Source organism: Setaria viridis, chromosome 2 (genome assembly GCF_005286985.2).
Source record: "Setaria viridis chromosome 2, Setaria_viridis_v4.0, whole genome shotgun sequence".
Classification (NCBI taxonomy): domain Eukaryota; kingdom Viridiplantae; phylum Streptophyta; class Magnoliopsida; order Poales; family Poaceae; genus Setaria; species Setaria viridis.
The window spans coordinates 22,443,682-22,465,697 of NC_048264.2; the positions used below are offsets into that span (position 1 = coordinate 22,443,682).

Below are 22,016 nucleotides of genomic sequence, written 5' to 3' on the forward strand. Positions count from 1 at the left end.
AGCTCATCGTTTACTACCAACTTGTACCTGGCGGAAGAAATATCTCTAGCATATGGAGCTTCCAATCCAAAATACTACAGTTTTATAGTGGAGCATTTTATCCTAAGTCAATTCATGCATGTAACCTCATATAAGGGCAATTCCCGTTCAAATTAACATTAAAACACTAAGGTACGGTGGCCCCTTAGGGAACCCCTTCTGATTCGGGGGGCACGCTAAGTCGCTAAGAAGACATGAAGCCCGTTGATGTTCAAAATCATGATTCTGAAATAGATGGAACAAACTGTAGGGTAATATGTTATCCCATTCGATGTGTGATATACTCCTGGGGTTCTTATGTATTTGATTATGTTTTGGTGCTGGAACAACTCCGAGATACTAGCTCCCTCCATCTCAAAAAGCAAGTTATTCTACAATTCAAAATTTGTTCTATAATCCTTGTCATTGTTAACCCTTTAGTATGTGTACCTGCATGTAGAAGTCGATTAGCACAAAATATGATTAATAAATAGAAGCAATCAAGATCATTCCACATTTTTATTAATCTATTCTAAATTTTTTATGATGACTTGTTAATCTTATTTTGGCTCATTTTTAAGTACTCTCGTGAACACACCTCTAGTTGTTTAATTTCTTTTAGTCGAAATACAATACAGACACAAAACTCTCACATAATGACATAAACAAACACACCTTTTTTATCAGTAGATGAGTACTTAACTGAATGCATAAGAATGGTATTTGAGTCGACACTACTCTTAACTTGCCAACACAAGAAATCTAAGTAGCTAAGTTACTTTGTTGTTGTCCACTTCAATTTTACAACAACAACAACAACAACAATCTCTGACGGCGACAGTCGCCTGAGCATGATATTTCAACAAGTGTGGTGGAAAAAAGAAAAAGCTACAACCCGTTGTCCGATGACTAGCTGTGCTTCTTCCATTCAAAATTACTATTCGTTTTATTTTTTCTAAATATAAATATATATCTAGATGCATATATCTAAAGTTATATATTTCAAAAAATCAAAACAAACAGTATTTTGGAAACGGAGGGAGCAGCGGGATGTCCTAAAAAACTAGTAAGCTAGATCAGCCGGTTTCATCGAGGCCTTAAACCCTTCTTGCGCGACAAGCCGACGCACTAAACCTCCGGCGCCAAAAGACATAAGCACCCCCTTGCAACTGCAGCACCCTACTCCTATGTACCATGGGTATTCCGGTAATTTTCGCGTAAATCCTCCATTCTTTTCCCCGACTGCTCTCTCGCTTCCGCTCTCCCTCCCTCCCTCCCTCTGCTGCTCTCATCTCCTGGTTCCGGCGGAAGGTTCGCCGCGCTCCTCGATTTGATCCCGGGCGGCGCAGGGATGCTGGCCTCGCGCCTCCTCGCGCGCGTGTCCAGGCAGTGCGTCGTCGCGGTGGCGGCGTCCACCGCGGCGCGGCGCACGGGGGTGGCGCGCTTCGGTGTGGCGGCGGCGGCCGCCGCAGAGCCGTTCACTGCTTCCTTCTCTTCGCTCAGGGTGAGATTTGTCATTTCTACACCGCCTCTTCGGTTGTTTGTTTGGTGAATCAGGGGGCTACTGCCGACTGGCGTGGCGAGTAGTTCTGGGGTGTTGATGCTATTCCTTGCTTCTACTGTGAGGATTTTGCATCCAGGGTTAGCCAGTCGATCTAAAGGTTCTATTTTTATGTGTCATTTGGTAGATTAGGATGGTATTGGAATGTGGCGTGGCATAAAAACAATTGATCTGGGTGATGCTGCCAATGTACCTGTGGAGAACTCCTCCACTCCTTTGTTTTAGTGTTCTTGTTGCTGGTAGCATTTCAGGCACTAATTTGTAATCACAGTGTACTTATTTTCTTGCTGGCTCTCATTGGGTTTGATCTCTAGTTTACCCCAATTAGCGATGTCATGAACTGATGAAGGAGTCTGTCAATGAACAGAAGATGGGAGTTAGGAATACGCTTTTGCTTTGATGTTTACGTTTTATGTAACGCTGTCGTGTGGGACCGGTCGGTCGGTGTCTGTAACCGGAAGGAGACGGGCTTATACTGTACCCGATCCTAAACTGATGTTTATCATCTAGAAAAAGAAATAGAACACTCGTTCAAGGGGTTCAGTGTACTCTGCCCTCCCCACCGATATCCACCGTGTCTCTACTCACGTCGACGGCGGTCCGCCGGCGGCCACGGGTGCTACAGTGGTATCAAAGCATTCCCTCAAGCTCTCATCAAATGGACTCATCTGCTGGCGGACTCGGCGACATGGGAGGACTGGTACGTCATGCAGAAGCGCTTTCCTGAGCAACTTGCTGGAGGACCAGCAAGCTCAAAAGGGGGGAGGGAGATGTCATGAACTGACGAAGGAGTCTGTCACCGAACAGAAGACGGGAGTTAGGAATACGCTTTTGCTTTGATATTTACGTTTTATGTAACGCTGTCGTGTGGGACTGATCGGTCAGTGTCTGTAACCGGAAGGAGACGGGCTTATACTGTACCCGATCCTAAACTGCTGGTTATCATCTGGAAAAAGAAATAGAACACTTGTTCAAGGGGTTCAGGGTACTTTGCCCTCCCCACCGATATCCACCGTGTCTCTGCTCACGTCGACGGCGGTCCGCCGGCGGCCATGGGTGCTACAAGCTTGTGAATAAAAGGCTTTGTTGTTGGTGATGGTGAGATTGCCATTCATGCGCAATAAGTGTATTATGTATACTAACTGAGGATGTGTTGGTTGGATTGTTCTATGTTCCTCACATTTGTAATCGAGGATTTAAGTGCACAAAACCTATTTATTTAATTTTCTTGTTTTATGGTAGGTGTCCAATTTATACTGTTAAAACATGGAAGGGAAGCAAACTATTGGTAGAGTGACATTCTATGAGCTAACTGGAATTGCTCCATAGCAGCTTCTTAGGATTTAGCCAGCTAGTAATGTACACTTGAGCTTGGCAGCATCCTTCGGTAACTTCACATGTTAATTTTGATGACATTTTTGTTTAAGAATAATAAGGTGAATAGGTGATCATATCTGTTGAATGTCTATGTAAATGTTTCATTAATGTTGATTCTTTTGTAGTTGTACCTCAGAATTTGTGTAGAGTTGCTCCTATCTGTGACATAGAGGATAGGTTGCCATGCCGTGATCAACAGTTTAAAAATCAATTGTCATATAGCATTTGTCTCTTGAAGTTTGGGTATTCTGTAAATGTAATTTTAAAATCATTTCTCTATGTTATTCTATTTCTGTCACATCATTGTCGAAGAAGGAAACCTCAAAAGGAACGATAGAATACTCCCTATATTCCTCTGCAAATGGAAATTTAGACTTGAAAAACACGTTACAAAACCAAAACCCCGTGATCACCACATTCTCTTTTAAGTTCTACTACCTGAATTGTTCTCCCTTGAACTACCTCACTATTTAGTCTTAATGTCAAATGAGCAAAAAAGGAACTGACCATTGAGCATACTTGAAATATGGTGTAGGAAATTTAGGAACATATGGTTGTGCTCCACCTAGCTTCCTCTTATCATAGAGAAATTGCATAATTTGTTTATAAAATATAAAATTGCTCCCTAGGATGTTCATGTAAAAGAAAGGAGGGTGTCTTTTTAATAACAACATAGTGGAGTTCTGCAGTAAACTGCCATTTTACTTTCCCCTGACACTTAGTTAAGATGGCATAAAGCTTCAACAGGGCTGATTATGGTACATGTATTATTTTTCCTATCATTTACAAACTCTACTTCCACCATGCATACAAGTGGGAAAATACATCGAGTGTTGAGCTGAATCATAAGGATTGTATGTTGACTGTTCGAACCAGTAATTGGCAACCAGGAAATGGATGCTCATTCGCTTTTCTTTATTTTCTTGGAAATTATGGAGTACTGATGATGCATGTGTTCTTACCCACAATCTTCCTGGAAACCAGTTGAACTACTGGTACTGGAATTCTAGTAGTAATCTGATGTTGTAAAAACTATCATTCAAAGACCAGTCTTACTATTATTTTAAATTCATTTAGTACACTTTGTTGAGGAACTGTTTAGGGAAACATGGATAACCAAAAAGTAGTGCTATGTGCTCATGCTATGTGTTCTCTTATTATAGATGTTTCTTGCTTTCTTTACTACCAGGTTCCGTATATCTTGAATCATCATTCAAGATACTCGACCAGCATTTTTCAAAGGTTTGGGTTCTCATCTGTTTCGCCCCAACAAAGTGACAAGGAAGTTAAGGAACCAAAGGACCATGAAAGCACCTCAGATGGATCCAATGAAGACAGTATTTCATCTGGAAGTGAGATGGCATCAGAACAAGGTCTGTAAGACTGAAGTCCCAATCTATATTAGGAAGTGGGGGGTACTAAATGAACTGCATTTTCTGATACAGGTATCAAAGATCTTGATCTGTCAAAAGATGATCTTGTGAAGCTAGTTCATGAGAAGGAAGGATTGTTGAAGTCCAAGGATGATGAAATCAAAGATATGAAGGATAAGGTTTTGCACAGCTATGCAGAAATGGAAAATATCATGGCTCGGACAAAGCGTGAATCTGAAAACTCCAAAAAATATGCAGTACAGGTCTGTTTCCATCATGTTTTGACATGTATTTCCATGAAATGTTCTGAATTAGCTATTGCTTATAGCATCTGTCACAATTGTGCATGCAGAACTTCTCTAAGAGCTTGTTAGATGTTGCTGACAATTTGGCTAGAGCGTCATCTGTTGTCAAGGAAAGCTTCTTGAAAATAGATACCTCTAAAGATTTTGCTGGAGCTGTGCCACTACTGAAAACACTTCTGGAGGGTGTAGACATGACTGACAAGCAACTAGCAGAGGTAATCTTGTGGCTTCCCTTTGACTGCCAAAAAAAGACTTTATCCTTTACAGGGACACTTTTTCCTTCCAATGTTTTCCTTAATTTGGATTGTGTAACAAGATCCCCTAGTGTGAAAATCTGCCCTCAAATCTGAACAGGTTCTCAAGAAGTTTGGAGTTGAAAAGTTCGATCCAATAAATGAGAAGTTTGATCCTAGCCGGCATTGTGCAATTTTCCAAATCCCTGATCCTTCGAAGCCACCAGGAACTGTTGCTTCTGTTGTAAAGGTATGCCGTCATAAATTTACTATCTATTTGTCAACATATTCTAGGAAATCCAAGCATGTTGTCTTGATCTATGCTTGTTTGCGTACCAACTGTTGACTTGTGTGGATTCATTCATTCATATCCTTGTGGTTTGTTTTGATATGAACATATGGTCCTACAAATTGTACTGCAACCATAGCTGGAAAGTGGAAACTGGAATATATCTGCCGCCAACTTGTATACAGCCCTGCTTGGTTTTTGCGTTATGTTGTAGCTTGGCAATTTGTTCTGTGCTACTAAGGTCCTGTTTGGCATGGCTCCAACTCCAAACTCCAGGCAGAATTGAGTGGAGCTAGCCAAACAGGCCAACTCTACCATTTTTTGGAGCAGCCCAGCTCCATGGATTTTTTGGAGCCCCAGTTTATTTTGGTGGAGCACCTCATTTGCAACTCCAAAACTCTCAGATATGAACCTACTCGTGGAGTTCGGAGATAATTACCCACCTCTACCATCGGTTACACAAACATACCGGTTGTTGTATTCTTTTCTTCTCCTCCTGATGCATCCTCCCATCCTCCCTGTCTCCGGTTCGCTTCTCCTCCCATCCCCGACTCCTCCCCCTATCTTTTTCGTGAATACGCAGGAGAGCTGCGTATCTTTATATTAAGAAGGAATAATATTTAGAAACGTTACAACGCGGGCCAACCGGGCACACACACAGTTTGAACAATGGTAGCAACACATCCACCCAACCAGTACAACTATAGAGGCAAAGCATCCGCCCAAAGCAACCAACAACGGCGGCAAAACATCCGCCCGACACAACCAACGACGGCAGCAAAGCATCCGCCCGAAGCAGCCAACCAACGACGGCGGCAAAGCATCTGCCAGAGAAGAGGGGGCGGCAAAGCATCCGCCAGACGACGACGACCTAAGCAACCCGGATGAGGTGGACGACCTAAGCAAGAACCCGTTGAGCTTACAAGATGACGCCTCAAGGGAGGGGGCGACGCCACTGGCGCTGTCGTCATCCGACCAACACGGTCAAGGCTTTCACCCGGAAGCTCACTGTAAGGGAGGGAAAAGGGGGGAATGAATGACGCCTTGAAGAAGGGAAGCGGTGCCCGGGGGCGTCGCCGTTATTGACCTGCAAGCAGGCACAAGGCTTTCGCCTACACTCCGTTCCCTCCCTAGAAAACAGCGCCGCCACCAGGAGCACGGGGACCGTCGGGTGCTAAGGAGCCGAAGAATGCCGCCACGTAGCTAGTTGTCTGATCCTCCCGCCGGCAGAAGTTGGCGCAGCCAACAGAGAGGGGTTGGGAGGGGCAGCTGGCCTGCAGCTTCCCGCCATTGCCACCCCTGTTGCTCGCCTCTGCCGAGCAGCAGCACATCCGGCTCCTCGGCTCCCGCCGGCCGCGACCTCCTCCTCGCTGGTGCTAGGAAGGCCACCATGGCCGCAACCGCCGCCGCCACCTGCTCGGGAGGGGGGGGGGGGGGTGCACCCGGCTTGCAGCTCCCCGCCATCGCCGCCCTCGTTCCTCGCCTCTGCCGAGCAGCAACACATTCGGCTCCCGCCGGCCGCGGCCTCCTCCTGCCGACGCTAGGAAGGCCTCAATGGCCGCAACCACCGCCGCCACCTGCTTAGGGGGAGGGGGGCACCCGGCCTGCAGCTCCTCGCCATCGCCATTGCCATCGCCAACCGCCGCCACCACTTGTTCCCCTTCCGCCACTGCCCGCTCACGCCGTCTTGCCGTCGCATGCCGCGCCGCTCGCCCGCAGCCCTTTCTCCGCGCATCTGGCACCAGGGCAGCCAGGAGCTTCCACAGCGTGGGCGCTTGCGGCCGGTTTCCTCCGCACCACCGGGCACTTGCCAGAATAGGGCTGGGGCGGTGGATCCGAGGGCGGGGGAGCCAGATCCGCCCACGATGGGGCCGGGTCCAGGCCGCCGCCACCCCGGCGCGCCACCCGGCAACTGCCACCCCGCGCCGTCTCGCCCTGCGTACAGGCCCCGCGCGGGCCAGTTTGCCCATCGCCGCCATTCTCTGGGGCTGCGCGGGCTTCCGGCGACCCCCTCTGATGGTGGTGAGGAGAGCTCGAGAGGCAGGGGAGAGTTGGAAGTGGCGGTGAGAGCGCCGCCCGTGTCGCCCGGGGGGAGCGACGCGGGCCTCAAGTAAAGGCAGCACTGGATATGTTCCCGAATCCTCGTGGGAAAGGGATGGCGTGGACGCAGACTCCTCCCCCTGTCGCGACTCGCCAGGAAGGGCGCAAGGGCACCGCTGCAGGCCACCGCCTAGCACCCCGGCAGACCGGTTCGCCGCCGGAGCTTCACTTCCCCACCCCGCGGCAGTCCAGCCAAGCCCCCGAGCCTCGGCTACCACAGCACACGGCCGCTGCCGGCGACCCCTAGGCGCTGCAACATCCTTGGCACATGACTGCCGTTGTAGCCCACCCCGCCTCCCCTCACTCGTCTGCCGCCGGCCACCCCACGCGCCGCCGGCCTCCAGCCCGCCCGCCGCCATAGCCCACCCCCAACACTACCGCTGGTTCGCAGCCTCCCGCACCGTTGCCGGCCCCTGGTTCGCACACGGCTGTTGTCCCCTAACTCGCGTGTGGCCGCCGCCCAGCCCACGCCGCCGCCGTCCTCCAGGCCGCCCGCTGCCGTCTCGCACCCCGCGCGCCGCCTGCAGCCACTGACTCGTGCCGCTCGGGAGCGGAGGTGCGGCCCGAGCCGGCCGCTGACCCGCGCTTGCTCGCCATCGGCTAGCGCCGCCATGACGCATCCCGCGTGAGTCATTCTATGGAGGAAGGTAAGGTGGAAGAGGATGTTGGAAAATTAGACAACCATAAGAGTAAATTCCGAACTAGATTTATCATGACAAGAACAAAACCTAGCGTGTAAATCTCTAACATACTATTCAACATCAAGCACACCAACATAATCTTAGAAAGCATGCTGAAATAGCAGATCAGATCATGGTGTATGTACTCAGCTGTAATGACAGGAGGTGCTGATGGAACGACAATGGTGTTGCGGGGGGAGCGCAGCAAACGATGTCGAAGATGATGGCACGCCGCAATGCCGGACTTGGACGGAAGACGAGCCGTGGCGAAGACTCTGAGCAGTCGCGCGGAGCGCTTCCCAAAAACCTTATTTGCCCTCTCCCAGTGCAGGATCACAAGAGCGAGAGGTTCCGGAGACCTGCTCTCTCGTTCGTCGGTGCACGCTGGCGCTCGAGATAGAGTTGACTATGGTGGTGGCGTAGCAGCGAGAAGAGGCAAAAACCCGAGATCGATTAGATGTCTATTCGGTAGAGGCCGATGGGTCGTATATATAGGAGAACCCACGATCTCATGTCGCGATCGTGATCTAAACCGATTAGGCTTCCATATATCTTGCTGACTTGAAAGCCAAGTAACCAAAAAATAAAACGATAAAAGGAAACCACACCACCGCAAGGCTGAAGGCCGGATTTCGGTAGACCATTCACGTAGGTGTCGCATGCCCGGCGAGGCTTGGCGAGCGAGCGCGCGTGTGGAGCTTTCCTTCTCTCCCCACACACATAGCTCAGAGGAGTGGAGACAACCACCATATTTATGTATGCCATCCTTCTTCTCCACTAGTAATGTGGGACTAAAGGTTTGCACCACTCCAACCACTTGCTAATGCCCACATGGACCTTTGAGATTTATTTGGAATTTCTGAAATTGCAATGAGCCAAGCCTATTATTTCATGAGAGGATGACATGTGGGGCCATGAGTTAGGGGTAACAATGGCAAATCATCCTAAAAGTTCTCTTTTTTGGAGCTGGAGGTACACTCCTAGCCAAACACCCCCATCTTGATAGCTCCAAGTCCACTCAGAGCTAGCTCCAGCTGGAGTTTAGAGTTGGAGCATAATATTGTGGAGTTGGCAGGACTTAAGTAATTCTGTTACAATAGATTCCACAGCTTTTGCCTTTAGGCTAGAGTGGTTTGTTGAAACTGAGCAGTTGATTGTGCTCCATTGATCACAATGAATGAATACTATCCTAGTAACTGAATCTGTCTCTTAGTAACAACATATTTGTATCTCAGCGAGGCAAATGAGTCTGAAGTTAACTTGTACGGTGTTCTTACCATGTAGAGTCTCAGCAAGTGGTTCCACCGCTGCATTCTGATACATATTACTATCCTATATTGCTCTAAAATTTCATTTTAAAATTGGCTATATCTTGTGAATTGCCAACATTGTCCTCACAACAAGCGACATCAGTGACACATTGTTCATTTCAGGTGGGCTACATGTTACATGATCGCGTCCTGCGCCCTGCAGAAGTCGGTGTCACAGAGGGAGGCGCAACCGCAGCTGAAACCGAAGAGGCAGACCAGCCTGAGCAGAAAACAGCCGGGGATTAAGTTACCTGCCGGTATAGGGATTCGGATCCGTTTCATTATTCTTTCATGTCTCCTTGCTCACTGGCACACGGTGCATATATAGTTGCTTACACAGGCTCGGCCCATACGCACACCGACCCATGGCCCACACACTTACATGGCCTCAGGCCCAGTACGGGGTTATGAAATCCCCCTCCCCTTAAGCAAGCGCTCATCCTGGAGTGCTCCCAGAATTTCGCCACCTCCATTTTGCTGAAGATCTTCACACAGTTGCAGACATCGCAGGAAAGTCACCGTGCAGTAGATGTAAGTTCTCCCAGGTCACCCTTTTCGTAGGCAGCGAGTCCCACTTAACCGGTCCATATGGCACCGCCTTGTTGCCCACCTTGTGCAGACTTATGTCCAGTACCTGTGCAGGAACAAGAGTAGTAACAGCAGTAACACAGTTTAGATCCTCATATGAGCTTACCACTGTGTCAGGGGGTATTGCTTTTTTGAGCTGAGATACGTGTACCACTGGATGGATCCTGCTAGTATCTGGAAGTTGGAATTTGTATGCCACCTGGCCTATTCTCTGGAGGATTAAGAATGGCTCAAAGAACTTGTAGCTGAGTTTTTTGTTTGTTCTTCTGTTTACTGTCATCTGAGCATATGACTGCAACTTCATGTACACCCAGTCACCAACTTGAAACTCTCTTTCCTCAGTTTGTGTTTAGAGTTCAAGACGCATCAACACAGGACAGTTTTGACCGTACGGTAGTTTGCACTAGTCACCGGAGACAGTACGACAGGCAGGCTGCTGCGGCCTCTTGTTTGGAGTGGAATCCATTTTGCGTTTTGGTGGAGACATTTGTTGTCTCCTTTTGATCTACCTACCCGTAGTACTGAGGTGACAAGAAAACTTTGATTTGTTACTGTACTCCGGCCGGAGCGATCACGCCGATGGGCGGCTAGGCTATAAGCAGTTTTAAAAGCTTCTGAGCTCGTTCCTGTTACGGGCCATCAATCATGCATGCATGATTTAAAAATCATACTATTTGTCACGCCAACGGCGAGAGGCTACGGCAAGACCCAAAGTCCCAAATCAACCAACCAACCATGGACACTTACTTCCTGTCGCACCGCGGCTCGCCCATGCTCGCCGTCGACGACACCATCCCGGCGAGGGCCTTCTTCGGATCGTGGCCGCCGGCCGCGGCGACGAAGAGGCCCGACCCCGCGCCATCCCCATCCTGGTGGTGTCGGCGCACTGGGAGACGGCCGCGCCGGCGGTGAGCGTCGTCCGCGGCAGCAACGGCACCATCCACGACTTCTACGGCTTCCCGGCGCCCATGTACCAGGTACGCTACGCTCAGATAGGCCCGCGCGCCTCTCCTCCACCACCCAGGCGGCTCCCATCCGATGCATCTCTTCACTCATCGCGATTCCATTGGCATCGCCATCGCATCCCAAAAAAAAAAGAACAATTAACCCTTGTGTATCCAGCTCAAGTACCCTGCCCCCGGCGCCCGGGAGTTAGCCAAGAGGACCAAGGTTCTCCTGGAGCAAGCCGGGTTGGGTCCCGTGGAGGAGGACCACGGCGCGTGGGTGCCGCTGATGCTCATGTACCCGGCGGCGGACATCCCGGTGTGCCAGCTCTACGTGCAGCCCGGCCGCGACGAAGCGCACCACCACGCCGTGGGCCGCGCGCTGGCGCCCCTGCGGGAGGAGGGCGTCCTCGTCCTCGGCTCCGGCAGCGCCACGCACAACCTGCGCCAGAGGGGCACCCCCCGCTCGCGGCGGCGGAGTTCGACGCCTGGCTCCATGGCGCGCTGCTGGGCGGCAGGTACGACGACGTGAGGCGGTGCGAGGAGACGGCGCTGACATGGCGACGGAGCACCTCTACCCGCTGCACGTCGCGCTGGGCGCCGCCAACGCCAACGGCGGCGCCGTGAGGGCGGAGCTGATCCACCACAGCTGGACCGGGAGCCTCTCCTACGCTTCCTACAAGTTTACCACCACGAGCTGATCATGCTCGGGCAGTCGGGCTCTGCTGTATACCGGCATAATATCGGCCGCATCCCTCGAAAAGCAAAATAATTGAATGCACGGCAAAGAATGAAAAAACTCTCATCGCTCATCTTCAGACACACCGTTCAAACATCTGGGATTCTGCACATTAAGATGTTGCTACGTCGAGCAGTACACACCAACATGAAAAGTTCACGGCTATCTTCTTACAGGAGTGGCAACTGACAAGTGATAACCGAACAGACCAATTATAGCATGTGAACATGGGCAGATCATCGAAGATACACAACACTCTACACTGAATACTTGAATAGGCATAAGGGGACGGGCTGACTGGTACAAGTTACATGCTTAGATTATGGTACACGAAATCCGCTTCGTGGGCGGAAGGTTCTGGTGGAAGACAAAGCTGGTGCTCCAATCCACATCTCTATAGGTGGCCACGGGGCTAAAATGCTTTCCGCTTCAACCGGCTTTCTGGACGCGGGTTGCTATCTTCTACGTCGCGTGGCTCATCCGTGCTCATATCAGCATCGGTGTCATCATCGGGGTCTTCCAGGTCAAGGTTCAAGTTGAGCTCGCTGCTGGTGCCCTTTTTGCTAGTGTTTTGCGCCTCCCCTGCAGCCTGAAATACAAAGATGCATATATAAGTTTTGCAGGTTTCTTAGAGAAAAGCTGTTTACATGACGAGCCTTAACAGACTGTACAACTTATCAGAATGAGAGACAGCTACATCCTTTTACCCTTACTGGCTTTAACAAAGAGAAATTCTTATGAGAGATCCAAAAAGTATGGGATACACAGGAGTTTTCTGGATGATGCCAATTCAAGACTTTCAGCAAGCAAATATTCAATTCAAGACTTTCAGCAAGCAAATGTTCACTAGTAGTCTTTGCCAATAATTTAGTAGAGCATAGCTCCGCCCCTGCTCAGCCAACCAACAAATATCACTAAACACTACGATTGTCGAGTGTTCACACACATGGAGAGAAGATCAATTGCTTGGCTCTGGATGAAATTTAAAGGGAAGTGGGAGGGATATGCAGACATTTGGAGCCTGCCTATTGCAAATCAATGGCATAATCAAGTAAAGGAGAATGTTTCATCAACAGGAACATCATTAATTTTATTTTTGCTTGCCGTTAGATGGCTAAGAATCAGAAGACTATAAATCTGCATCATTAACCATATTCTCAAACAAGACTTGCCTTCTTTTCTAATTCACATTTGAGACTAGAATCTGATCTCTTCTCAATGCACACATTGTGTAGAATCCAAAGAAAGATGAACACGAGCAACTCAGTTGACTTATTCCGATCATCACTCACACTGACCAGTATCTGGAACAATCCTGAGCTAAGATTACAGACGACTGATTACGGTACAAAGCAAATAGAATCCACGAGGAAGGCCATCACTTACACTGACTCATATGTGGATAAATCCTCATTCTCAGTCTCACTGCAATTTGAATATGTGGTAGAACGAACAAAGCCATGAACAATACCAACCTGATCTGAACACATTTGACTAAATTTCTCCCAAACATTTACAATCCCACAATTCGTGTACCACAGAACTGCACAGCTTCTAACCGGAAGGTAAAGCTAGCACACACCACAATTCCACAAATGAACTAGTTAAACCCTAACCCCTTAACCCAACCCAACCTTGACTAAAAGTGCGCTAAATCCTAACTGGTCCCAAGCAATAGGTACAATCCCCATCCACGAAATGCTACTGGATGGATTAAGACTCAAATCCATCCATACGAATCCACATTACCCGTTAATCCTACGTTTGCTCGCACAATCTGTACTCCCCAATCCAACCATAAGCATCCAAGTTCTCAAATCTCCGCATCAAATCGAATCCACTCGAGCACAACAACCAAGCATACAACCCAAACGAACCCAATCTCTGAAGCCAGTAAGCCTCACCGGGACGTAGCGCCGCCTGCCGCCGGCCGCCGGCTCCATGCCGCGGTCGGCGACTCCCCCTCCTCCCGCGCCGCCGTTCACCGGCGTCCACCTAAACAGCACCACCTTGTTGTCACCCCGTGAAGCCCCTCCCCCGGGCCCGGCGGCGCCGGCGCCGGCGAGGGGCACCCAGGCCTTGCGCCACTTCCGGACGGGCCCGCTGAAGGAGGCGGCGCTGCTGCTGACGGGCCCGTACCGTGTCGACGAGCGGCTCAGGCGGGGAGCCACGGTGTCCATCTTCCGCCCGTGTGCGGCAAGCGCAGGCGCAGGCTCGCGCGCGGCGGCGTGCTCCGGCCTCCGGCGAGGCGGGGTGGGAGTGGAGCGGGGGTGGGGAGAGGTGGCGAGCCGTCGACACGGGGGAACAACAAGCGAATATAAGATATTTTAATGGAACATACGGAGTACTTATATGACATTGACAGGTGGGCCTAAACTTGTTTATGTTATTATCAATTTTTTAGTATTTTTTTATCAGGAATGAAACTACTAACTGAACTGAACTGCTAATCTGCTATGGGGAAGTTACCGCTCCCTCCATCCTCCATCCTAAATTATAGGTCGTTTTGGAATTTTTAGATTCATAAACTTTGTTATGCATCTAGATATACCTTATATCTATATCTAGATACATAATAGAAAAGTCAAAACGGCTCATCCGTCATATTTGCAAAAAATGTTGCTTGGAGAAAAAATATTCAACTGTAATAAAAATGAAAAAAATATTGTGCCCGGAAAAAATAACCTAGGTTAAAATAAAAAAAATGTTCTGAAAGTTTATATGAATGGTTTGATGCAGACCCCATAGTCCCAAAAGTGACAGATGATCAAGCAAACCATCTTTTATCTTTGATCGACAATATCTTTAAAATTAATTTTATTTTAAATAAAAAAATATATGTTATGATAGTTTCACAATAAATCTAGTATCATCTTTACATTGACGATGAAGTAGGGCAGAATGGACCCTATATATCAGATAATCAGAATACTACTGGCTTCAACTCACGTCTAGTACCACCACTAATTTACTTATTCAGACGAGATTTGCGTGAACAGTCTGAAAGTGGACCAACCAGCTGAGTCACATGAAATCATTCAGTGCACTGTAAATAAATCTGCCAGATCTGTCCTCGAATTCCAAATAAAATCATCACGATACATTATTCCTACCAGCATCAACGTCACACGACCAATTTCTGTCAACAAGTGAGGCAAACTGCATAATCGCACAAGAACAGCAGAAGAAAGAAGGCAGGGGAAGTGAGGCAAACTGCATAATCGCACAAGTACAGCAGAAAAAAAAAAGAAGGCACAACACAGTATCAAATGCGGTTAGTAAATTTACAGCTAGCCATATTAGAAAAGCTGCTTGAGCAACTTACATTACAATCATTACATGCGAATATTTCAGGCAAGTTAGTGCTAGACGCAAACGGTACTGGACCACATGCTTTCCTACTAAAAGTTTACGAATGTCAGCTACAAAATTTCCTACATGTTCCAGCGCAACAAAGCAGGATATTCAGGCACACCATCTGCAAATCACTCTCTACCTTGGTTTTCTTAGGACGAAGGCACCGCGACAAAAATTTTACATCATGTACCAGTGCACAACACCCCACGAAACCCCTTCATTGACACATGTTTCTCGAGCTCAAATGGGAGCTATTCTGTGAAAAACTGAATGCCAACATCAGCTCTCTTACAAATCATAGGCCTGAAAGGAGAACGTGACACTAGATTTACACATCCTGAAAGCACCTCCTGGCAGGACTCCCGTGAGGCCTGAGCTCTTACAACATGGGACATCTTCCGCTGAGCTTGCCTGCCAGTGCCAGTGCAGTGCTTGAAAGCACAAATTAGGCAGCAAGTTCGGGCGTTCAATGTGCAGCATCACAGAAAGTAATCTGGTGCAGGCCTCTTAGAAGGAACGCCTCTTGATTCCTAAAGGACAAGTATGGGAAAATTAGATGCTAAAGGATAAGTTATTCAATAGAGGTATGACATATCAAAGGTGGAGAATACAAACATGTGGTGCAGCTTCAAATACACGGAACTGTTTATTAAGGTTCTCGTCCAGCTCTAGGATTGCAGCAACATTGCCACACCTACAAGAAGGTAATTTTTTGTAAGGTAAGGAATCTGTGATGTCAATAACAAAAAAAGAAAACTCCCTCCATTCTTGAATATATGACATTTAGGACAAGCTAATTAGGTTAAAAATGAGGTAGCTAGCTTGTCCTAAACGTCGTATATTAGAGAACAGAGGTAGTATATATTTACGCATCATTACAAGCTGACAAAGAAGATGAGAAACAGAAAAAAAGATGAAGTTCAGTAGCAAACAACACCCAAGGTAACATACAAGTAGGGTTGCTCTAGGATATTTTCAGGCTAAGTTCAAATTCAAACTAAATCTTAAGGATCAAGATTCAAGTCCTCCCATTCAAACAGTTCCCTAGGTTCAAGTGGCCTCCAAAATCCTAATATGGTGAGCATATGGGCAACCAGAAGAACTGCGCAGTAGAAATATTAAAACTCAGCAGGCACTATAGGTATATGTATATCATCTTCCAAAACTTGACGACATACAATTTTCAGCTATTTTTTAATATAAAACAAAACCATGGAGGCAGCAGAAACAACAAACAGCTCAGCCTCAAATGAGTTGGCAGATTTAATTGGTGGGTGAATGTTTAACAGCTTATGTCACCAAAACATATACAGTAAGTCACAGATCCTTCCCATCCCTCAGAGTCCAGAGATAGTCTATATTCAAACAGATTTTTGGTAATAACCAATAACCTATAGTTTATGTAAACCATCAGGACATTAGATTTTTATCAACAGCACAATTTAAAGATTCATTGACAACTTCAAAAGAAAATTTTTAAACCTTGAATTTGAAGTACCTGTAGCAGTAATTAGGAGCAGACCATACAGTTACAATCTTGTTGTTGAACATCCATTTATACCCTTCCATGACAAGCTGATGCGCACGGCAAATATAATCTATATTGTTTGAGTGGTTAAATGATGAAACTACATTTCCACCAAAGAGGAATCCTGCACCTCGAGGACTCAATCCCCAACCATCTACAGCATCCTCTGGATCAGACCATAGAAGGTCACACATGGCCCCATCATGAGGTACTTCTTGCTTGCGATCTATTACTCTTATCTGATAGAGCACAGGTTAAAACATTTTGAAAAATGACACATACAGACAGAAACAACACCAAGATAATAACTTACCTGATCCAGTGTTGTGATAGCAGGAGAAAGGCCTCCATGGACACTAAAGATTTTGTTTTCGATAAGTGCAGACAAACTGGAAAGAACAGATAGACCTGCCATCAGATCTCATAGGTAATTCAGTGCATGATGGTATTACTTGGATTAAAATAAGTATCCAAAGAAGATTGCCTTAAATAGTCGAATATATCTGTGCAATATCTCCAGACATTGACTGAGCCATATTTGCGAAGGCACTCATCATAAAATCCATAAACCTGCAGCAAATGAATGAGCTCAGAGGGAAAGAAAAAAGGAGATGCTCTTTCATGACAGGACAATAAAATACCCTGCTAAAAGTAACCCACACCTGTGTGATCTGCCTGCTCTCATGGTTTCCTCGTATTAAAGTTATACGGTCGGGATACCTAACCTGAAGATATTTTAATCAAACCAATTAGGAGCACAAATTAAATAGGGGTAAAGATTTGGTCTTGCTATGCTACAGGAAAAAAAATTAGATACTGCTTGATATAAAATTCAGAAATCTGGATGCATGCAACAGATATAAATGAATGAAAAACGCTTGATGGAGGCATAACTCCTCAAAGCAAAATAACAAGTGTATCTTGACCTCTCTTTTTATACTTATAGTGCATCCATTTGATAATCATTTCTCTCATCCAGTAAGATGTCATGTTAAGCTGACAAATGCAGCCTTTTTCAAGGTAATATGGCACAGTTGTTCTGATAAACCATAAAGAACAAGTACAGTTGGAAGCAGAACATAATTGCTAAGCATGCTAGGTACCTTGAAGATTATCAACATCTACCCTCCATAATGAGGATAGTAAATACAGACCTACTGCACGACAGTCTTTTCCGGTATTACTCGGTGTGGTCATGAACAAGGAGTGCCATGAGAGGAATGGCATCAGACCAAAACGGCCATTCTAACAAGGCTCATTGTTGGAAATAACTCCCTCTATTTAGTGTTCACACATTAGTTTTTCCCTATGGTGGACTCACATACAAGCACAAGGCAACACAAGTAGTTTTTGGTCGATGTGGCCACACTAGTTCTCATCGTTTTCTCACATATATATAGCTGACACAGGGCTGCACACCTGCCCATGATATCCTTCTATTTAGGATTTTTCCTAGTATTTTGACACCATAAGAATATGTTTTACTTCAAGCTTAGTGGTACTTGCCATTTTAAAAATATTTGATTTGTTTCAGTATGAAAATAAGCTTGAGCTAATAACTTTATTATAATCATCTCAGGCTTTTACAATCCTTTCTTAAGATCATTCTGAAAATTGTTGGCTTAAAGTTGAAAACAGCATAACAAGATCAATGTGATATAATTCAAGTCTTATCACCCACAATCTGTTGAAAGAACCAAATTGTTCTGGTGCCAGTGTTTGATATATAGCTGTGGACCAGCTGAACCACATCCTAACAAAGCAATCAAGCTTGACATTTTGAACACATGTCCAAATCCTATGAGAGACCATTTCAAGGGTTGATAATTGATAAACAATTATCTTCAGACAGGAGGAACTTATGAGGATGTTAAAATTTATATCCAGAATATAGAGGTCGGTCAAGATAACTTGAGACAACAAAAATTCACAGGCTTTTCAAATTGCTGCCATCTATTATTTGGATTGCACATCATTACCATAGCATTTTCCCAATGAGCCAATCCCAGCCACCCCAAACCTAGCTAGAAATAATTGCAATAGGCCATAATCTCACATACACACGCTTTATCACTCCTATGTTTCAATTTTATACGTATCACTCAGAGAAATTAGTTCATGGTCTGTTGTCTGGTCCATTGTTAGTTTCATGAAATTGATACATGCACACACCATGACTGGAAGCTAACCATCAATAAGAGCTTGTCCAGAAGGCTAATTTGGATTGTCTGGGCTGCAAGCCAGAAGCTGCCTGTACAAAAGTTTTAACAAAAAAGCTCTTTCCAAAAGCCATCCCAGTGTCAAAATGAAGCCTAGCAATAAAACACAAACAAATAATATTTATGACACAAGTTCTAGAGATAGCAAAAGAATTTACCTTTAAAGCCAAAAGAAGCAAAAATGTTTCAACAGAATAAAATCCTCGGTCAACAAAATCCCCAAGGAACAGATAGTTTGTCTTTGGGCAATCACCTCCAACCTTGAACAGCTCTTTCATGTCATAGAATTGTCCATGGATGTCTCCACAAATCTGGTTGCAAATGTAAATATAACTTATAGCAATCAGACCGAATACATGTAGGAATACCAACCCAAAAATAAAAGCAGACATTTTTACAACACATATTTGACCTAGTGTTGTTCATTAGAAATTAATGAAAATACACAATGAATCAAATATATGGAGTGAAATCAACAATTTATAGCCAGAAGGACACAATATCAAGCTGTTCCAGTTTTTTAAGTTGTCAAACATAGCGAACCATTTTACCATTCCACAACCTAGTTTTTTTCTTCATACAGTAAAGCTCATTTAACTGCCATAGGTCCATAATTGATGGTACCATGTGTGGAACCTCATCATGCATCCTAAATACAGTATGATCTAACTATTTGGCATACATCTAACAAATGCATCAAGGTAGAATGGCTTAACATAAAATGGGGATAAGTATCAAAAAGTGGTTGTAACAAATATTTATCAGGAGAATTTACAACTTAATAGTGGAAGGAAGAACAAAAAAATGTGAAAACTGTTTCTTGGGGTGCTTTTTACCTAGATGAAAAGAGCGTCACTCCTGCTATTTTATTCTAGGAAAGTGAAGGCTGCTTTGGAACAAAATGAACTAAATCAAAAAATTGTTGTTTGCCAAGTGCCAATATAATCCATGAAACTAAGCTGATCATTGATGTTTGCATCATTAGAACATAACTGACATAAATACATGCTAGGAACGAACTAGCATTGAAGTTAAACCCAAATGAATAGCAAAACCTGGGGGATTTCACTTATACACCCAATAGAATAAGCACACTAATATATCGGCAAATCGGCAAAACAGAGATTTACACCCTTCAACTAGCATTACTTTCTGAAGCATAGCCACAAATTAAACACATGATTTTCTATGCACGTCGACAGTACCTACCCAAAATCATGTTGTCGCCTGCAGCACAATACACGCAATCCTTTTCTTTTATGAAGATAAACAGAATCCTTTTCTTATATGAAGTTACACGCAATCTTTTTCTTTTATGAAGACGCACACAATCACTAATGAAACCCCACACAACACATCAGCTTAAAAGAACGATGCGGCAACAACCTCCATGTGAAGTGAGGATAAGTGTAAGCTGCATGACTACTACAAGCGTTCACATCACGGCATCTTTCTCGAGCAACCAGAGAAAGCATAACAACCATTTCGCCAATATCAGCTGCACCAAGCAACATATCTATCTGATATCATCCTGTCGCCAAAACAAACCTTGAGTCGCAATCCAGCGAGGTGCCTATTACAATCGCAAGCAGGAGCCCAACTACCTACCAAATCTGCACGCTCGGTCTCACATCACCCTTGCGAATCACATCGGTGGCACAAACCTCCCGCACCAAATCGATGCGGAGACCGAATCGAGGCGGGGAGGGAGGAAGGGGCAGGGGAAGGAGGGCGCGGCACGTACGGTGACGGGGGCGTCAACGCGCTGGACGTTGCTCTCCTCGACGAGGATCTCCATGGCCTTGAGGCAGAGCGCCTTGACCTCCGCCTCCGTGAGCGGCTCGCACCGCTTCAGCTGCTCGATCTGCCGGTCCAGATCCGACGCCCCCATCTCCGCCTCCGCTGCCACCGCTGCGGGGCCGTCCCCACTCCCCCTATCTCTCTCCTCCCTCCAGAAGCTTCCGGAAGCGCCGCGGCAGCGGGCTCCTCGCCGGGTGCTTCTCGAAGATTCTAGGGTTAGGAGGAGGAGGAGGCGGCGGAGGCAGGGGGGTGGGGGGGGATGGCCGGTGGCGTAGCCTGTCTGTGGGCCGAAGGTTTCGCTGGGCGGTAAGGCTACCGCGATTTCGCTGGGCCCGAGATTCTCTTGGCTTTGGGAATCGAGCGGCAGTCGGTAAGCTTACCGGATCACCGCGCATACCGTTTTACCCCTGTTCCGCGAGTTTGGCCGTTTCGGTGCAGATCATAATAATTTTTTTAATGCTAAGACTCTGACGGAATGTAAAAAAAATCAGACGGTTTGAAATATATTTCAATTTAATTGTCGATGTTGCGACTATTATTTTCACATATTTCATAGTGAATGTTGTATGAAACATAGTGTTCATGTGCGGCGGGAATTTTCTATTCCAAAGTCAAACAATATAGTTATTTTTTCGCATATTTTTCAATGTTGCAGCTATATATTTTCGATATTGCAGATATTTTATTTTGATGTTGCAACAGAGCGTCCGATGGAAAAATTAACATTGGATGTCCGGGCGCTAGTAGTGGCCTAATTTTTTTGACAGTAACATCCACTTGAAACTGTGAATTGTGATCACTGTAGAATGTAGGCTATTGTCATCTTGCTTCCAATTTTATTTCTGCACGTCGCAATTTTGTGATTTTATCTCTTAGACATTTAAATAGTTGATGTGAGGGAAAAAGGACAAAGCATGTTAATTGATTTGGTAGACGCTGCCGCTAGTAATATTCATTTCATTTGAATTGGCTAGAGAAATACAGCGAAAAATCCTTAGGCCTATTTATCGTATTCTTTCTTCTCCCTTTTTCCTGTTTGGGAGCACTCCACTCCAGAAAAACCAGCTCCACTCCACCAGCTCCACACTTTCCTAGCTCCACTCCACCAACTCCAAAAAAGCAAAAGCATGGAGCTCCTGCACGTGTTTGGCTGATGGCAGTGCTCCAGCTCCAAAAACGTGAGCACTTGTTGTGAATGGTCTATTTTACCCTTTATTAACGGACCCACATATCATACTCTTCTATTTTCTCCTCTCTTCTTCCTCTCTCTCCTCTCCTCTTCTCTTCTACGTACTGCGGCACCTGCCAAAAGATGGACATGGCCCAGCCTATGCCCCGGTCGCGTCGCCGCGGGGGAGCTTGCCCTGGGCGGCGCGGCGGGCGGCGCGGCGGGCGGCGGCCGGCGCGCGGGTGGGACGGGGCGGCGATCGACGCGCGGGTGGAATGGGCGACGGGAGTTTTATGTTTCGCGAACCGGTAATATGTAACAAGTGACAATGGTGGGTAAATACCCACCAACGCCACGAGGAGGTCTGTGCACCTCTTGAGGTACTCCACAAAAAATGTGGATCTACCCCCCTGCTCCACCTTTTTCC

At 46.4% G+C, this 22,016-nt stretch overlaps 3 protein-coding genes, 1 long non-coding RNA gene and 1 pseudogene across 4 annotated transcripts; 2 read left to right on the top strand and 3 right to left on the bottom strand.

Annotated features, from left to right (window-relative positions):
• The first annotated feature begins 1,272 nt into the window (after positions 1–1,272).
• On the top strand, positions 1,273–10,093 carry LOC117846373 (grpE protein homolog 2, mitochondrial). Its single transcript, XM_034727524.2, has 6 exons — positions 1,273–1,522; positions 4,146–4,329; positions 4,402–4,592; positions 4,682–4,849; positions 4,989–5,117; positions 9,370–10,093. Exons 1-6 carry the CDS (start codon positions 1,370–1,372, stop codon positions 9,490–9,492), a joined length of 948 nt encoding a protein of 315 aa, XP_034583415.1. The 5' UTR covers positions 1,273–1,369; the 3' UTR covers positions 9,493–10,093.
• A 232-nt stretch (positions 10,094–10,325) lies between these two features.
• On the top strand, positions 10,326–12,701 carry LOC117846375 (extradiol ring-cleavage dioxygenase-like; annotated as a pseudogene).
• Positions 11,606–13,828, bottom strand: LOC117846376 (uncharacterized). Its single transcript, XM_034727528.2, has 2 exons — positions 13,422–13,828; positions 11,606–12,106 (listed from the first exon to the last, which is right to left on the bottom strand). Exons 1-2 carry the CDS (start codon positions 13,695–13,697, stop codon positions 11,930–11,932), a joined length of 453 nt encoding a protein of 150 aa, XP_034583419.1. The 5' UTR covers positions 13,698–13,828; the 3' UTR covers positions 11,606–11,929.
• Positions 13,829–14,787: 959 nt separating this feature from the next.
• On the bottom strand, positions 14,788–20,695 carry LOC117846374 (serine/threonine-protein phosphatase PP-X isozyme 2). Its single transcript, XM_034727525.2, has 8 exons — positions 20,366–20,695; positions 18,780–18,932; positions 17,065–17,127; positions 16,887–16,972; positions 16,716–16,791; positions 16,373–16,641; positions 15,490–15,568; positions 14,788–15,404 (listed from the first exon to the last, which is right to left on the bottom strand). The coding sequence occupies exons 1-8, from the start codon at positions 20,510–20,512 to the stop codon at positions 15,354–15,356; spliced, it is 924 nt and encodes a 307-aa protein (XP_034583416.1). The 5' UTR covers positions 20,513–20,695; the 3' UTR covers positions 14,788–15,353.
• Positions 19,984–20,367, bottom strand: LOC140222055 (uncharacterized). The gene is made up of 2 exons (XR_011897623.1): positions 20,230–20,367; positions 19,984–20,152 (listed from the first exon to the last, which is right to left on the bottom strand). It is a non-coding gene; the product is annotated as an uncharacterized lncRNA (long non-coding RNA).
• Positions 20,696–22,016: the final 1,321 nt, after the last annotated feature.